Below are 18,976 nucleotides of genomic sequence, written 5' to 3'. Positions count from 1 at the left end.
CAGTAACTGATTCTATTGTCAAATGGGTTTTAGGAAGGATGTTCACTGTGTGAGCCAGTTTGGTCTAGTGGTTAAGATGCTGAGTTAGAAACCAGGAGACTGAGAGTTCTAGTCCTGCCTTAGGCATGAAAGCCGGCTGGGTGGGCCAGTCCCTCTCTCTCAGCCCAACCCACCTCACAGGGTTGCTGTTGTGGGGAAAATAGGAGGAGGAAAGAGAAATATTAGGTACGTTTGCCATGTTGAGTTATTTATAAAAATAATAAAGGCGGGAGAAAAATAAAATAAATAAAATAAAAAATAAATTTCCTAATATTGAGCCAGAATTTAGCACAGCATTTCATATTTACTAGCTATGTTCACAAAACATGCTAAACCTTAAGTCTCTATTAGGAAAACACAATGAATGTGTTCACAAAACACGCTATGCTGATACAAATAAGCACATTGTAGCTTCATGTGTTGACCTGTTTTCCACAGCATGCTAAGACAGTGGCTAGCCATATTTTAGTTGAGGGTAGGATGTTGTGTGGACCCAACCACTGTGTATTCTGTACTTTTTGCCCCCTTGTATCAATTCTTATCAACACTCTGAGCTCTTATAGTGGGAATGGGTTAGAAATAAAGTAAAAATTAATCAGTTATATCCAGAAGATTCATGCAGGTGATTGGTCATGATTTTTCTCTCCCCTATAGCATTTTACATACAGATGTTTGGATCTAATCCAACACAGTATTTAAAATCAGATGCTCTTTTTTGGTGTTCTCATTTGTGTCTCTCTGTTTTTGTTTTTCTCCTCTCCCTTTTTTTTTTGATACCATCAATGGAAATGCCTGTAGCCTCCTGGAGCATTGCCGGAAGCATAAGTACCTGTCAAGCTCAGGCGAAGTGTTTGCCCTGTTGGTTAGCAGTCTGCTTGAGAACCTTTTGGATTACCGAGCGATTATGCATGATGGGAGCAAAGAGAATCGCATGAGTTGCACTGTCAACGTACTGGTAAGGAAAGGGCCTAGGGCTGGGTGCCAAACGTGGTTCCTATGAAACCACTTTAGACCCATGGACCCACTTTAGATCTGCTGCATCAGAAGTTCAGGAACTTATGGAGGTTCTAACTGTTCTGTTAGTTGTTACAGGGACAAGTCATGAATTACAGTTGATGAGTGGAAATAATGATGGAATCAGGACTCTAAAATAGTTGGCATACTAAGAAAAGGAATTTTGGGGAACATAGTGCAGAAGCTGGACAAAGAAACCAGAATTTGACTTCTACGAGTCAGGGGCTAAAGAACTGTGAGCAGCATAGTGAGAGATCCTACAAATCCACTTTCCAACATCTCAGTGAGGAGAAGCCCACCAAACATCTTCTCAGTAGATAGGCCTTCCCCCAAATCAATTTTTTAACTAGGGATACATCTAGCTGGTTGATTACCTGTATTTTTCTCCTGTTTTTCCTCCAGGCACTTAATTCATGGGGTACATGGTGGTTTTCCTTATATTATCATAACTGTATTACCTGGTAGCTTAGCCTGATGCGTCGAGCTATCTACTTAATTTCAGAGATGAGCAGGGAGTAGAATCCAAGTGTCCCAATTTTTCACCAAGATTCTCAACAACTTTAATACTTTGGGTCTCCATAGGTATCCATAAAAAACAGCCACACCAAAATAAGGACACATACATCAGGATGTTATCACACCAATGATGTTATTACATAATTGCAGAATGATGTTTGACACAAATATGGAAGTTGTGTCATTTGAGTGATGATCTCATGAGGCACATATCATTTCCTGCACACCCTACAGATCTTATGCAGCTTTCCAGTTAGTTAAATTGAGGTGTTCTTAAGCCAATTCTACTTCTCTATTATTGACTATAGGGGATTCTTCTCTTGGGAAACTGGAGAGGAAAATTAGGATGCTTGGAGAGATTTAGAAATTTGCAAAAGTTCAAAGAATCTAACATTTAGAAATGGAAGCCAAGAGCTACCTACCACTACCATCCCAACTAAAATAAAAATTGAATAAGATCTGAGTACATTCAGCCACTACATTTCTTTTAGGAAGGGGTTCCATACAAATATAGCAAATAAATAAATAAATGAACCCTGGCTTGGAAAAGAAATGGCAAAGGGAGAATCGAATGGCCTGCTGAAGGAGGGGAGGGCATGTGGATTGGCTGACTGGCTGGCTCAGTCACTCCCTGAAATGTTATGTGATGAGAACATCTGCCACCTGTCATTGGAGATCACACATTAAGCATTATCTTTTCTTATTTGCAAAGTGCTGATCATCTTTGCTCACCCTCACCACTACCTTGTAAGGCAGGTCACTCTTGTTCCCATTTTGCAGGTTGGGGGCTGAGACTGCCAAAGAATGGTTTCCACGCACCCACCCAGTGAGTCCATTGTGAGATCATTTTCCCCCGTTGTCATCACAGAACCACACTGACTTGGGTGTGATTTCCATTGTAATCATTTCTGCAGCACATCTCCCAGGAAGAGTGCTTTGCAAGCTCTCTGTACAGTCATGTTGAGCATCAACCCTATTAAGGCAAGGCAGTATTATTCCCATATTACAGATGGATGTTGAAGTTGAGTGAGTCATTCATCCCGTACCAGTGATCCTGTGGCTCAGCAATTTAAACCAATTATCTTATGTCCCACTGAAAGTGGTATGGAATCATGCGATTATCATTTGTTGCAATTTTTTCACCCTCAGGAACCTTATGGTGGCATGTACATAGGGTTTCCTTGCATGCCAGTTTCCAATACTAATTAGTTTAATTGGCCAATAGCTTGTAATTAGCCTGAGTCAGGTTTTACCCTTGCAAGGATTTGGACCGAAGGTCACATTAGCGCTGGGTGAACACTGTTCCTTCATGTATCATGTTAATTATATGTAGAATCAGTTCAGACATCGTATCAAACATAGGTATGGTGGTTGACTATAATTCAGTGATGACTAAGTTGGCAAACTATACTTCGCATAGTGTGATCTGTATCAACTATGGTTTGAAAATCCATAAACCATGGCTTGCCTATCTGAATACAAGCTCAAAGGCTTCATTTAGGTTCTCAACTGCAGATTGACAAGCTTGGTGTGATGTCTGACCTGGACCAAATATTGTACATTTTTTACTTTATATTTTTGAAATCATTTGGCTATTCCCAAACTACTCTTATTTTTTTGTTCTTTTTTTGCAGAATTTCTATAAAGAAAAGAAAAGAGAGGATATATACATCAGGTAAGATACATCAGAGATAGCCAGTTTGGTGTAGTGGTTAAGACACCAGGCTAGAAACCAGGAGACTGTGAGTTGTAGTCCTGCCTTAGGCACAAAGCCAGCTGGGTGACCCTGGGCCAGTCCCTCTCTCTCAGCCCTAGGAAGGAGGCAATGGCAAACCACTTCTGAAAAACCTTGCCAAGAAAACTGCAGGGACTTGTCCAGACAGTCTCTGAGAATCAGACTTGATTGAACAGATTTAAAAAAAAAGATACATCAGTAGATTTTCAGACTTCTGAACTGGCTGATGCAAAATAGTATTTGAGGTACTTCTGATTCATGTGTATTGTTGTTTTCTAGGTACTTATATAAGCTCCGAGATTTGCATACTGACTCCGAAAGCTACAGTGAGGCAGCATATACACTCCTGCTGCATGCAGAGTTACTCCAGGTGAGTGTGTGAGATCTTGAAGGACAGATCCATGTACAACACTTTGCAATAATCAAGTCTGGATTTTGTTAAGGTAGTGTTTCTCAACCTTGGCAAGTTTAAGATAGGTGGACTTCAACTTCCAGAATTCCCCAGCCAGCCATGCTGACTGGGGAATTCTGGGACTTGAAGTCCACACATCTTAAACTTGCCAGGGTTGAGAAACACTCTGTTAAGGTATGGCTGGGCTGTATCTACACAGTAGGTGGCATCATATTAGGCATACCAGCCCAGACTAAATTGATTAAAAAAACAAAAAAGCAAAACTTGTTTCATTTCTCCAGTGCTGCTGAAGAATCCAAAACAAGGATGGGTTCAAAAGCAATCCCAAATTGCTACACTGAACCTTATCAAGGAGTGAAACCCATCCAAAACAAGTGGAGTCTTGCCTCTTTGGCCAAACCCTTACCTGTCAAAAATACCTCCGGCTTGTCTGGGTTGTTATTATGGTTTCAAATTATAACTTGTCTTGTTGCTGAGATGGGTATTCAAAACATCAGCAGCAACTAAGCTGTTAACTTTTGAAGGTAAAGGGATCACTCTGTTCTTCAGCCACCAGAAGAACACTTTCTGTTTCTTCAGATACATAACATGATGGAACATCCTCCTCGAGAAGAAGAGCTACAGCAGAATTGCATATGGTGTCCTTAATCCTCATGTAGTATTTCCTTTATCCTAGTGGTCCGATCAGCCATGTGCTCAGCATCTGCTCCAGAGGGACAGCTACTATGTCTATTCACAACAGGAGCTCAAGGAGAAACTTTACCAAGAAATCATTGTCTTCTTGGACAAAGGCAAAGTGAGTCTGTCACAGGCATCCTCACCCTTGACAGGGATGGGGTGGACATGATTCTCTGTGTTGTTTAATTTCTGTTTCAGTCCTGCTGGAATTTCAAACTAATGGGTTGGCCTCTCTCAAATCCTTCCAAAATGCTGGAATCATTTGTTTTCACAATTATTTATTGATAATGATTACATGTCATCAAGTCATGTTGTCAACTCTTAGCAACCACATAGATAGATTTTCTCCATGATGATCTGTCTCTAACTTGGTCCTTCAGCTCTTCCAACAGTGTACTTTTTGCTTCTATCACCAAGTCTATCCATCTTGCTACTGGTTGTCCTCTTCTTCTCTTTCCTTCCACCTTTTCCAGCATTAAAGCCTTCTCCAGGGAGCTAGGAGTTGCAGACTCCTTTTTTTAATCCCTAAAGGCCTTTCTCATCCTACCACTGGATTGTGATGATCTAGTTGGAAAAACTAGTTGGGGCAGTCTCCTGTTATTTTGAGATGGAAAAAAGGTCCTTTACCCTTGGAAAGATAAAGCACAATTATTTTTTACAGCTTAAAATACTGAGTACTTACTCTGATGCATGCTAAGGACTAGGAAGACATGAGCACTGACTCCAGGGCTTGGTATTTTGATCATGTATAATACCTTCCTTGGAAAGGTTTCAGCTAAATGTACATGGCCAGCCAAGAGCACAAAGATGGAACAAGCAAAACTCACAGGAAAAAATAATGGAGGGCAGTTTAAACACTTACGTAGAACCCACCAGAATTGACTTTGAAGAGGATCACAAGCAGTATTGAGTAGCCATATGAAATATGTTTTAATCCATCCCTGCTCATGAATGAATGCTCTGTTTTATTTCTTCTTAACTTCTTGAAGATGTGGGAGAAGGCGATCCAGCTAAGCAAAGAATTGGCTGACATGTACGAGAACAAAGTGTTTGATTACGAGAGCCTTGGCAATCTCTTGGTAAGAGGAGGAGATCTTTAGTCTTCCACTGGGTGAAAAAGACTGATGGAAATGCCAATCTTACCATTCCCAAAGGCATTTCTTATGTCCTGGCTGAGAGACAAGCAATAAATTAGAAGTTTGGGAAGCAGTAGTGTAAATGGGTGTTTAGTGTAAATTAATGTGAAAATTAATTTAAAACAATGCCCAACCTACCCTTCTTTTTAACATGTACTTGCAGAAAAAACGGGCCACGTTCTATGAGAACATAATGAAAGCAATGAGACCTCAGCCAGAATATTTTGCCGTTGGGTATTTTGGCCATGGATTTCCCTCCTTTCTTCGGGTAAGGATGCTAAAGTGGTCTTAATGATGGTCCTGAATAATCCTGGGATACAGCCTGTAATCTTGTAATTATGCTTAACTCCTACCATTAACCCAGGCTGGCAAGGAGAAAAATGCTTGGTTGGGGGAGGGGGCAACCCAAAGCTCCACCTCTGAATAAGCAGCACAAATGCACCAGCTGTACTTTGTCCACTGATAAAGAGTTAATTAAAATATCATTATTGTAGTGCTGTATTAAAGGTAGACATTGCTGCAAGTACCAACAAGTTTTGCTTTCGTGGTTGTAATCCAAACTAGTTGTTTCCCTTTTAGCTACAGGGGAACTGCTGTGGTTTTCTTTCTATATATGCATGTATATATTGTACAAATTTCTCTACAACCTCTCCCAAATGGCCTTGGAAGTAATACAGAGTGGACTAAAAACAGGGAGAAATACTGCTAGTTCCTGATTTTTTTTATTTTCAGGCAAAATTGGTTCATAAATAAGTTTACCAAATTGTATTCTCTTCCCTTGATGTTCAGGAAAGATATTGTATTCACACAACATACTAAGCCAGAATTGACTTTTTTGGGTTTTATAGATCCTAGCTTGTTTGAGGAAATTGAGAGTTGGTCTTGGGTTTGAAGGTAATGCAAAATATTTTATATCTATATATCGGAACGGGAACATGACAATATATTTTTGGTTATTCCACTTCAGGACTTAACTGCAAAGGTTTTACTACTTGTAAAGACAGTATTCTCAGTGATTCTGGCTTTAAGTTTTGCACAATGCAAGCATTGTGTGATTAGCCAACAGTAGCAAGTTAAACCCAAGACCTGCCTACTTTTAGATCATAAGTGGGTAAGGGTCTAGGAAAGAATTTGGTATATGCATTTGAACAATTGGAAATTTTGAATTAAGAGAGTCTGGTTTAGACTCAACCATCCCAAACCAAAACAATTTTACCCACAAAACTCCACTGCTTGAAGTGCCCACTCTGTTTTCCCATTCTCTCAAATGCTGAGAATTGTGTGGTTCCCCCAATTTATTTCTAATACCTGCCTCTTTTAGAACAAGATGTTCATCTACCGTGGAAAGGAATATGAAAGGAGGGAAGACTTCATTGTGAAACTGTTGACCCAGTTTCCAAATGCTGAGAAAATGAGCAGCACCACCCCACCAACAGAAGACATCAAAGCTTCTCTAAAGCAGTGTATCTTTTGGAAGGGACAATTTAGGAGCTAACCTGGTGACAAAGTTCATACGGAGAACAGAGGGGTGGAAAAGTGGATGATAGGAAGAGAGGTGATTGTAACCTTCCACCATCCCTGGCTCATTTCTGGTATCAGAAATGGACTATGCCGTGTATTTAGCTGGTCTGTTTGCCATTCAGATCCAAATGCTTTGCCTGAAGTCCAGCATAAACTCTGCATTAAAGACAGAGATTGGATGCCTGGATCCAAAGCAGTACTTGGAAACCAACTCTAATATTTGGATTTGATGTGGGTTCCCTGCTAAGTTCTGAGAATATGAAAAACAAGTCCAGTGGAAACAGATTAACGTCATGGATGATTTTATAATTTGGCCTCTATATAATTCCACCCCCCCTCCAATCCTTTAATTTTGCTTAAATAGAAACAATTCCCCCTCTTTATTCAGTCTGTGACCCTATTGTCATATAAGGATTATTACTTTTTTTCCAAACCCATCACTTCCCCACCCCCTTTTCCATTTTCCCAAGGTTGACTTCCTTGAGCTGTCATCTAGGATGTTTATTCAGCAAGTTGGTTGATATTTCCAGATTATTTCAGGTATCCCTCCTATTCCTTGGAAATGTACTACTGTCAGGCATCCATATTGTGAGTACATCTGTAATGGTGAACAGCTTTGGCTCAGATTGTTTCTCAACCTAGCCCAGTATTATCTGCTCAAATTGGCAGTATCATTTTAGGCATATGTCTCCTTCTTCATCTGCTACCAATGCTTTTTCATTGGAAATACCAAGGAAAAATTGCACATAGGACATTTCTGCTGACACAATTAGTGTGATTAGTGTGATATGCTGAGTACAACCTCTCAGTCTAACTTTATAACCAGAGTAGAGTATCTACACCAGCCCTTTCCACATTGATCTCTCCAGATGCCCTGGGTTACAACTCTCAAAATTCCCAGACGAGATCTGGAAAATGCTCAGATTGGATAAATCTGTTCAGCACAATTATCAATATGTCAGGAGCCCAGCCCTTACCAAGTTAAGCCATTTCTGCATTCTTACAAGACACTGAAGTACAGACTAACCCATTAGCCTGGATTCATACAACACTGTAAGACACATTCCAAAACTAACCATGGTTGAATTTAAGCTTAGCATCTCTGAATGCCACCATTAGGATTATAACTTACCTAGTTCAGTGCATTGGGAAAAAACAGGTTTTGTGATCTCCCATTTAAGTGTTCATTTTTTCTTTATGAGAGATGGATCCTAGGATCTCCTTGTCCACTTTCTAGTCACTTCCTTCTTCCCTTAATTTGTATATACAGACATACAGTGTTTCATAGTTAAGCCTGTCATGAACCTTCCTCCAAGATACAAAGACAAGCCTGTTCCAGAGCAGATTCTAAAGTAAGATTTCTCCCCAATTTATCTGTCTGCATCTAGACACAAATTACTTAGCTAAGAGCTGCTTTGCCTGGTTTTCATAAAGACCCAAGTGCAGAAAGACCAAGTGCAAAATTCTTGACAGCTCAATGCATGAATTAATCCACCCCCTTTTTAGAAGACAGGGCTGATTGTCTTACATCCTGACTGTTACAGGATGTAATGGTGGGAAAGATGTCTGGAACTATGATTTTGAAATTCATAGATGGGGCATTACATAAGATCATTTCTTAAATACCCTGTTCCTTATATGGCACTAAGTCATCGTTTAACTATTTTTGTTGAATAAAGTGCAGTTACTGGGTTCAGCCATATTTAGTCAAACTCAACTAACCACAATATAATGTAGGAAGTTGCATAAACCCAATTAGCATCTGTTTAGCAAGCGTTCTACTGCTTTCAGCATCTATTAACTGGGATTATTATAGCACTGATATCAGACTTTGATTTCAGGTGTTGGCTGAGATTTTATTTCATGTTCTTCACATGTGCTGCTTTAGCTTTTATAGATCCAATGAGGTGCAACAGTTCCAACACTCCCGACCTTTCAGGAAAGGAGAAAAAGACCCTGAGAATGAATTTGCAGTGAGTCATTTCTTGCCTGCTGTCCTTGTCATTTTTTTCCTTCTGTGTTATGCCTTTCAGATGTTTGCTTTTCTAGCCTGATTCTTTGGTTCTTCAGTTTCTGAGGCTTAAATTCTTGCATGCTGGTGCTAAATATGTAGCAGGCAAAAGGGCAGAGGAATCGACAGTTATAAGAACCAAGAAACTGTATTTATACAAAGCCACTCTAACCTCAACTTCAGAAGAACGGGGGGAAAAAAGGATATCCTACCTTAAGCCACATGGGAAATGTGATCCCGTTGTGCATTCTCTGGCTACCAACAAGTTGTTCAGCTTGTGTTTTATGCACAAGGGGATCACATCAGAGAAACTTTAAAATCCAACTCTTAGAACATCCTCTCTCAACCTAGTCAAGGGGACATAGGAAAGTGTTGATGTAAAACGGGTGGTCCTTTCAGTATTCTAGCTCAAGCCATTGGGAGGTCTAGATGGCTGAAAAACAGACTAGAACAATCTTTTGCCAATGGATCTGATCTCACTACAGTCTAGGACTTTGCATGATGCTCACCCAACTTCCTGCCCTTCATGATTTCATTTTATTTTTAGGTTCTTTGAATTAAACATAGTCATGAATGTGAAGCTAGCATGCTGTAAAGCAAAGCATCAATCTCACGTATAAGCAGTATTTCCAATAATGTCTTTAGGCCTAGTATAGACCCCCACCCCCACCCCGAGATATTTTTGGAAAAAAGAAAATTATAAGATAGTAGAGAGCCTCCTGAGAGACTGTTCCAGTTTTCGTCTTGGTGAATATTGTGTGGATGGCTGCACCCAACTTGGCAGTCATTTGTGAGAATGCCCATAACATGCTCTCAACATTGAAAACATCCCAGTTCAAAAAAGTTGACAATCCCTGGCCTCCAATAAGGCTGTCGTGTCAGCCTATGAGTCAGGCTAGCAAAATGGCATTCTTGCATACTGTACTCACACAAACCATGTTATGACTTCATTTGACTACCAAGCTCCCACTACACCATGAGCCACATATTTAATTTTAGCCTAGACTAAGATGTTGTGTGAACCCAGACACTAATTCTTGCATTAGACTGATTTGGACAAAAATGAGTTTCTGTATCCTGGCCCCATCAACCTGCTGAGGAAGGGCTAAGAGAGAACATTCCTTACACATCCACATTCGCTCTATGTATATCTTGTTCTTTTTTGTTTTCTCTTCTCAGACCATGTGGATAGAACGTACCACCTATACAACAGCCTATTCCTTCCCTGGAATCCTCAAATGGTTTGAAGTCAAGCAAGTCACTATGGTGAGATTTGGAGAAACCTGCATTGCCATCTCTAATTCAGCCTCTCCAACATAGTGCCCTTTAGATGTCTTGAGAATACAACCCCTAGTATTTTCAACTTATTATGGGACTTTGTGAGCTGGGAATCCAACATCTATGGAGATTGACAGACTAGGGAAGGCTTGATTTATTGTGACTTTTTTCTTCTACTCCTTCCCCTTAGGGAAGTCCAAGGAACTTCCATGGATTTCTTACCTACCTTCCCAAATTTAACTTCTCTATGTGCCTGTGAGGAAGTACTTATGAATGAACAAGGATTCAAACCTGAGTCTTCCCAGGGTAGTTGAATACACAACCTCACTTCTAGCACCAAAGTTTCTGTGTTGTCAGCTTTTTGAACGGACTGTAGGGGTGCTTGATCATTAAAGGAAACAAATGACTCCCTCTTTATTTTTCCATTATTTACCTGCAAAGACTGCTAAGCTGGGCTCTCCCTCTCCTCTCCCCCCACCCCCAATTTTTAATCTTCAATGTCTGTCTGGCAAACATACACACATATCCATTTAGTAAAGTGTGGTTTTCTAGCTCAGAAAGAAATGGGAAACTGTGGTTCCCCCCATTCCCACAAATCAAGCCACAGCTTATTATTTATTACTGTATATTTCTGTCCTTCCTCTAAATATACACTCTTCATTTTGTCTATACAGTATCACGGTCCTTCAAGGGTTTGATTGGCCTAAGGTCACTCCAATGGGCTTTGGCTGAGCAGGAGGTTAACTTAGGTTTGCGCAGACTTAGATTTGTTACATTGAGCACAGAAACTGCAACCCTTTCCCGAGTTTAAGTCTTTTATAATTGAGAGCTGATTCACACTTATATATTTGAAAGGGAAAGTAGGAGAATTTGTTAAGCATTTCCTGAAACTGGCTGTTACAAGAAAAGAAAGAGGGACAACCTATGCCGAAGGGGTTGATAAGTTTTATATTTTCCTTTTTTGAAGTATTATGTGATTTCAGTCAGTATCTCCCCATATGAAATCGAGGTGGTAGAGTCCCTACTTGACCTCTCAAGGTTGTGTGCATGAACAGGATCTAAGTATGAATGTTGCCCAACCAAGGATTTGGACTGGGAAAAGTTGGTTTTCTGTTGAAATTTGTGTTGCCTAGCATCTGTTGTTTCATTATAGCCTTGGCCATAACTCATTTTTGTGGTGCTTTCCAGGAGGAAATCAGCCCCTTGGAGAATGCCATTGAAACCATGGAGCGGACAAATGAGAAGATCAGTAACTGCGTCCAACAACATGCTTGGGACCGCACCTTGCCTGTTCATCCCCTCTCCATGCTGTTGAACGGCATTGTGGATCCGGCGGTAATGGGTGGCTACACCAACTATGAGAAGGTTGGTTGTGTCCGTGCTCTGTGTAGTATGTCACGCAACTATCTCTGGAACAGATCAGTCTTGTGAACCTCTTAAAAAATGGGATGCAGAGTGGGAGAATCAAATTGCATTACACAGCTACGTGTTAGGGATGCATAATACCATAGAGAACAGAAGATTTGAAAACGAACCCTTGTAGGAGCTGCCACTAAATTTAAGGGTGGAAGTCAACAGATTTGGTTTCCATTCATTAAGGCATTCCTTTTCTGTAATCGGTACATTTTAGTGAGCTATGGACCTCATTCATTTTATAATAATAACTTAATGAACTATAATTATAGAGTAGTTGAAGTTCTGGAATTTTAATTTAGAACGAAAGGGAACAAGGAAGGGATAAAGAGCAGGCATTGATGAACTCTAAATAAAAAGGGCAGGTATAGAAAGTCTTGTCCAGCTTCCCCCTCCTCTTTTTCTTCTCCCTTTTCTGAAATTTCCTCAGATGTTGTCCATTGCCTTCAAACATTATATGGACAATGGTGATCTGCCCCAGAATAGAAATGACAATCTTTTCATGCACTTTTTAAAAGAAAATTGTTTTGGGGAATGACGAGTCCTGCATTTTGCACCCCTCTTAAGTTTCCAGACACTTTTCAGTGGCACTCATATGAAGAATGCTCTACTACTATAGTAGCTGTAGAACATATCCACTCAGGGCAAGATCACCTTCCTTTGTGTTGGTGGGTTGGATTTCCAGACTGCCCTGTTCCAGCCAAGCCCACATACATATAATACATAAATAAAGCCTCCTAACTAATATGTGCCGTAGTGCTTAATGTTTCCAGCACATCCCCAAGGCTAGGAAAATAGTCCCAAAATTCTGGAAACCTGCCAGCAGCAGCATCTTTTAATATGTACTTTGTTGTTCTACCTTTGACAAGCAAGATCACATCACGGGGCAATTTGCATAATTTATTCTATTTACAGAATCAGGCTCTTCTTGGCACATTTATGCCAGAACTGGGAGATTCTTGTTTGGCTTTGGGCTGTGTTAATCTTGGAATCTACCCAGTCTGACTACAGTGCCCTGAAGGTTATAGCAATAATGATGTATCCCTGATAGTGAAAATTTAATGAGCCATGAGCGGTGTACTGCAGTAATTTTAGTCCTTTGTAGGCTGTTTGTGCATAGAAGTAACTATGATGGGAATATGGGGTGTGCAAACCATGGTCATATCCATGCATTTCTTCATGCTTGGCTGCTTGAAATGATTTTTAGAACTCCAGCAGGGGAAATAGGTGTACTTGGTAGATCACTGGCCTATCCAGGAACCAAGTCTTTTGTTCCTCAGGGTTTCAGTTATGGATAGTGCTGTGATGTGTTCAACAAAATGTTGCTTACAGAGAACAGGGACTTTTACTGATCGTTGTGTTAGAAGTGTAAAGATCTTTGCACACTGCTATGCCCATCTGGAAATTAGGGTGAGTGGAAGATCTTAACGTTTGTGTCTCCTACTACCACACATGAGCAGGGCTTATTTCTAGCTAGAACGTATTAAAATCACTGTAACGCACAATGGGTGCCTTTCTGCTTGGAGCAGAAAGCTTTGTAATACTGTACAGGCAGCCAGCAAATGCCCAAACTGGGGAGTGGGGGGGAGGGATCCATTTTCAGCCAAGGGAATATTGTGAGCTCCACTTCTCTGTTTTCTGTGCTAAAGTTAGATTTGCAAAAACGGAAAAGCTATTACGGCTTCCAAATGTGGTTGCCGCATCTGAAAACCATCAGACTTTTTCCTATCCCTGACTCAGCTGGTATAGGGAGTTAGGCTTTTGTGGGCACTTAATAATAGTAATCTAAATCTTTCTTTCACATTAAAAACCAGAAATCAATGTCCTGCACAAATCAGTTGCCTGCCTTGTTTGGCATGTGGGTTTCTGAAGACTTAGGATTCTAGCTGAAGGAATTTTGTGGGTTTTTATCCTTGTCCCCTGCTAGTCAGAGATTTATTTATGTATTTATTATTTATTTATTTTAGAGAAGAAAATGGCTTAACAGTTTCGCCTTTTGTTCCAAAAGGAGATAAAACTTGGTTGTTACCCATCACTTAACAACCATTCTTTTAATGACAGTTTGGACTTATAATGGTGCTGAAAAAACGACTTACGACCGGTCCTCACACTTAGAAACGTTGCAACATCCCCATGGCCACATGATCACGATTTGGGCGCTTGGCAACCGGTTCACAGCATCCTATGTCACTGTCATAGCATCCTGTGCTCATATGATTGCCATTTTCTACCTTTCTGGCCAGCTTCTGGCAAGCAAAATCAGTGGGGAACCATGTGATTTGCTTAATGACTGTGTGGTTCACTTAACACCTGCAGTGATTTGCCACAAAAAAGGTCATAAAATTGGGTCAGATTTATTTAAAGACTGCTTCACTTAGCAACCAAAATTCTAGGCTCAATTGTGGTTGTTAAGCGAGAACTACCTGTACATTGTCCTGTGCTGTTGTATGCCTCTGAGTAGGACTGGAGTAACTGTGACCTTCCAGATGTTCTTAAGATATCCCCAATCAGTCTGGCTCTTGATGGGGGAAGCTGGGATTATAATTCTGCAACCTTTGGAAAGATGCATATTCCCCATTCCTGCCTTTGAGAATCAGTTTGGCTCCTATTTGCATAGCTCTAACCCAAGTATTGTTTTGTTCCTTTAATAACATTGCGGAAATTGGCTTTGATGAGCGTAGCTCTTTTGGCTGTTCGCCAGTTGATATGGGGGTGGTTCTGCTGTGTTAGATCTGCCAAAGGAGGCAGCTAAGTTGGTGGCTTATTTGCTACCTTTGTATTTTTCTTGGAGTTATCCATCCTGCTGCTTTTTTCAGTCTCTCTGTGGTATAAGCTACATTGGGAAGGCAACTTCCAAGCTGAATTGTGGGACTGAACCTGATGCATCCTAGTCATAGGACCTATAGGACCTTATGCTGCGTACTGCAGCAGCACAGAAGATCCGCCGGACCCTGATGGGCCAATTTTCCACTAACCAAATGCATTCTATGTAATTGTAATTCATTTAAATTTTAGATATCATCGCCTCTTTGTAATTTTAGATGTTATTATACTTACATACTTTTAGTGTTTATTTTATAATTTAAATGCAGACTGCACCCTGGACCTCACTCAAAGCTGTTAGTTAGGTTGTTTTGTAAATGTATTTTAATTTTGTCTTCAATTTTATTTTGTTTATTATCTATTAAGGTAGATTTATATACCTTCACTGAGCATTCTGCTTGCACTGGTCTAAGACCATAATAAATTGAATTAAACATTGAATGCTGCCTATCGTATCACATAGCAGCACTCATTTTTATCTAATTTCTGTTGGAGCCAGGTTACCCTATTGCTGTTGTTTTTACTGGCCCAAGTGACCCTAGCCATTCCCAAGTATGTATGTTTAGGAGAAACTGCAGGATCTGCCTATTGTCACTGCATGTTCAACTAGATAGGAACTTCCTGCAATCAACAGTGGTGAGCCAGGCATATTGGCTCTTGCAAATACAGCTTTGGGGATCAGTAGCAGCAATTACAAGATAAGAACGCAAGAGCTGTGCTGGATGCAAGACGCAGGCTGATTAGCGGTAGACTAGCCATTTCCAGAACAATCCATTTTCAAGCAGTTTGAAAGTGAGGCTCTCTTTTATGCTGCTTGTTTCCTGCTTCCAGTTTTAATTGGCACATATTCCAGCCACATGCAGAGCCATTCATAATTTTGCCACCCATACAATTCTCCATGGTGGGTCTATTCCAGTAGAGATTATTCTGGAGGACTATAAATAGTTGCTGTGCGATTCCAGCCTGTGTCTACAGCATTTCCGAAAAGCAGATAATTTTATAAAAAGATAACGTGACATTTACTGTGATGATGTTCAGAAATTCCAGAAATAGAAGAGCCATGCATTGGAGGAAAATAGTGAGTAAGCAACTTGAATACAACTGACAACAAAGGTCCGCATAGTTAAAGCAATGGTGTTCCCCGTAGTAACATATGGCTGTGAGAGCTGGACCATAAGGAAGGCTGAGAGAAGGAAGATAGATGCTTTTGAACTGTGGTGTTGGAGTAAAATTCTGAGAGTGCCTTGGACTGCCAGAAGATCCAACCAGTCCATCCTCCAGGAAATGAAGCCAGACTGCTCACTTGAGGGAACGATATTAAAGGCAAAACTGAAATACTTTGGCCACATAATGAGAAGACAGGACACCCTGGAGAAGGTGCTGATGCTAGGGGGAGTGGAAGGCAAAAGGAAGAGGGGCTGACCAAGGGCAAGATGGACGGATGATATTCTAGAGGTGACGGACTCGTCCCTGGGGGAGCTGGGGGTGTTGACGACCAACAGGAAGTTCTGGCGTGGGCTGGTCCATGAAGTCACGAAGAGTCGGAAGCGACTGAACGAATCAACAACAAAACTTGAATACAAAAATAAAAGAAGTATTGTTTCTATGGGAGGCATGGAGTATCTATGCATAATACTTTCTTTGGTTTTCTCAGCTATGCTATGCTCTGGCTGACTCTTTGTTTCCATTTAAAATTCATCCATCTCCAACGAATTCAGACAGGCTGCAACTATTACTTCTTGTCCTTACTTTATGTCTTGTTTTTGGAGAGAACTGTTGAGTTCAGAGTATTGTGGAATGGATTAGGAATGTCAGAACCCCAAAATAATAGTATGTTGTCCCACATTTCCCGAAAGTAGGGAACCAAGCATAAGGCAATTAAAAAAAAATTGTTTCGATGTTTAACTACAATGTGCTACAGGGATTGAAACTTTTCAAGGCCCAAGTACCATCATTCATTCATTCTTAGGAAGCCAGATATCCCTTTCTTATCCACTTATCCTCAGAAATCACAGTTGAGAGAATGTGATGCTCTTAGCCTGAGATTTAGCATAGCATTAAAATAAAAATAAGATTATGTTCTGTGCCTTTAGCTTTCTTATTAAAAAAAAAACTGGGTCATTCATAGTGGGAAGTTTTCACAGAATCATTATGAAGTTGGAGAGGACCACAAGGATAATGTAGTCCAACCCTCTGTAACATGCAGGAAAACCAGTGAAACTATCCTTGAAAGGGAACTGCCCAACCTGTTCTTAAAAACCTCCAGAGATGGAAAATCTTCAACCACCATAGGTACAGACTGTCCATATAGCTTAATCCCAATTTTTCCTTATAAGATCAAACTTTTAATGTGTATTGTTCCTTCATTTCATCTCTGCAGGCCTTTTTCACTGAGAAATATATTCAAGAACACCCTGAAGATCAAGATAAGATTGAATTGCTCAAGCAACTAATTGCTTTACAGGTACCTGCAAGAATGCAAATAATGTGGATAGATGTGCATAGGTTGTTCTGCAGAAATAATATTGTCAGCGTAGTATAGCTTTTCCTGATGGAGCATCTGCAGACGTGTTGGGACTGCAGTCCCCAGAATTCCTGACCAGCATTCTGCTAGCTATAGCTGGGTTGCAGCAAGATGATGGTCACCCTGCACTGCCAATAGAAAAGCATTAGTAGAAACACCACTAATTAGTAGTAACACTAAAATGAGAGCCAGTTTGGTGTAGTGATTAAGGCAGCAGGCTAGAAACAGAGAGTTGTAGTCCCACCTTAGGCACAAAGCCAGCTGGGGGACTTTGGGCCAGTCACTCTCTCTCGGCCCTAGGAAGGAGACAATAGCAAACCACTTCCAAAATCTTGCCAAGAAAGCTGTAGGGACTTGTCTAGAACTAGAACTCACGGTCTCCTGGTTTCTAGCCTGGTGTGTTAACCACTAAAAGTACAGAAAATTTAGAAGTCCAAACCATACAAAATTACAAAAAATGAAGCCATAAATCAGGATTGTGACAAAAAAAAGAAAGACACCAAATGAGAGCTGGGATGAGGATGCTGTACTAGATTCAAGTCCACCTTCAACCATGGAAATATGGGGGGAAACATGGAGGAAGAGTGCTTAGACAAACTCACTTCAGCTGGAGGAAAGATTAGCTGTAAGTTTACCCCAAGAAATACGGCACAGCACCTAGATTTGGCTAAGCATGGCTTAGCCTCGTTGGTGAGTTTAGCCAGTAAATACTCAAGATGTGCCTTCCTGTTTTCCAAATTTCATTTGAAACTGTGCTCAGCCCTCTACCTCTGTGCTTCTTTAGCCTTCAGATCTGGTTTGCCTCTTGCAGATGCCTTTGCTGGCCGAAGGGATTCGGATCCACGGGAAGAAACTGACTGAGCAGTTGAAACCTCTTCATGATAGGCTAACCTCTTGCTTCAAGGAGCTGCAAGAGAGAGTGGAGAAGCTCTACGGTGTGACCACCTTGGTATGCGCTGCATCTTGCTTATGAAAAATCACTAGGAATGGGATCGTTCTGGCAATGACTAGGGGATAGGCAAATCTGTGAATTTTCATTTCTTCCAGTTTCTCATTTGGGTGAATACGCCAAGCTCTAGTCATCCACACTGGGTTTTTTTTTTAAGTTTTCAATTAAAGTGTTCAATGAAATTAAACGCATATTTCCCCAAAGGTAAGCATTTCTGTATGCGCTTTTGACTATTGCATACATTTTTCGCAAATCATGTTCTTAGTGCAAGGCGTATTTTTTATGATTTTCATTAGCGTATTCGCTAATACAGCAGGGATTTTTTCCTAGGTGGGTACATATATAACAACATTTATTTTTGTCAAGCTGAATTGCAAACTTTGAGGAACTGTGAATTTCAAATTAGAATTAAGGTTTTTTTTTTTTTCTCCCCAATATTGGGGGTGGAACAAAGTTGACAAAGACCAACCAGCTACGTAGTTGGTTGTTTTGAGTTAGATGGAGCAATTCAGCCAATTTCTTCCCCGTGGTTGTGTCATCAGCTATGGTGGGAAACAGTTGTTTTTATTTAGTGAAGAACTGGCGTTTTGTTTATCCTAGAATATCTTGTAGGAGTATTCAACCACAAATGAAAACTGCAGACAAGGAATAAACTATAAAGTGAGAGCTCATAACCATCTGGCTCTGTGCCTGGACCTGGGGCCCCAAGTGTATGCAGGGACCTGTTTCTTGGTTGTATTAGTTATTACGGGATATAATATTTTCTCAGCTGCTATGTATTTTAATATTTGTAGTGTTACAATTGTTTTTACTTTATTTTAATTTTGTTTACCACCCAGAGTCACTTGTTGAGACGGGAGGCCATGCAAAAGGGAGGGAGGGAGGGAATTCACTGGTTAACAAAACATGTTAGCCATATTTAATCCA

At 40.5% G+C, this 18,976-nt stretch overlaps 1 protein-coding gene across 1 annotated transcript in view; it reads left to right on the top strand.

Moving 5' to 3' along the window:
- Positions 1-18,976, top strand: part of DOCK5 (dedicator of cytokinesis 5) — a 117,597-nt gene that overhangs the window by 88,252 nt on the left and 10,369 nt on the right. Inside the window, exons 35-47 of the mRNA XM_063311107.1 lie at positions 838-994; positions 3,204-3,244; positions 3,584-3,674; positions 4,393-4,512; positions 5,384-5,473; positions 5,694-5,798; positions 6,852-6,993; positions 8,322-8,403; positions 8,940-9,024; positions 10,242-10,328; positions 11,529-11,705; positions 16,957-17,040; positions 17,912-18,049. Of these exons, the coding sequence (XP_063167177.1) occupies positions 838-994; positions 3,204-3,244; positions 3,584-3,674; positions 4,393-4,512; positions 5,384-5,473; positions 5,694-5,798; positions 6,852-6,993; positions 8,322-8,403; positions 8,940-9,024; positions 10,242-10,328; positions 11,529-11,705; positions 16,957-17,040; positions 17,912-18,049 (1,399 nt within the window). The remainder of the gene's footprint in view (positions 1-837; positions 995-3,203; positions 3,245-3,583; positions 3,675-4,392; positions 4,513-5,383; positions 5,474-5,693; positions 5,799-6,851; positions 6,994-8,321; positions 8,404-8,939; positions 9,025-10,241; positions 10,329-11,528; positions 11,706-16,956; positions 17,041-17,911; positions 18,050-18,976) is intronic.

This window comes from Candoia aspera, chromosome 9 (assembly GCF_035149785.1).
Source record: "Candoia aspera isolate rCanAsp1 chromosome 9, rCanAsp1.hap2, whole genome shotgun sequence".
NCBI classification, from domain to species: Eukaryota; Metazoa; Chordata; class Lepidosauria; order Squamata; family Boidae; genus Candoia; species Candoia aspera.
Note: the sequence above shows the minus strand (reverse complement) of the source record. Positions and strands in the feature narration are given on the sequence as shown.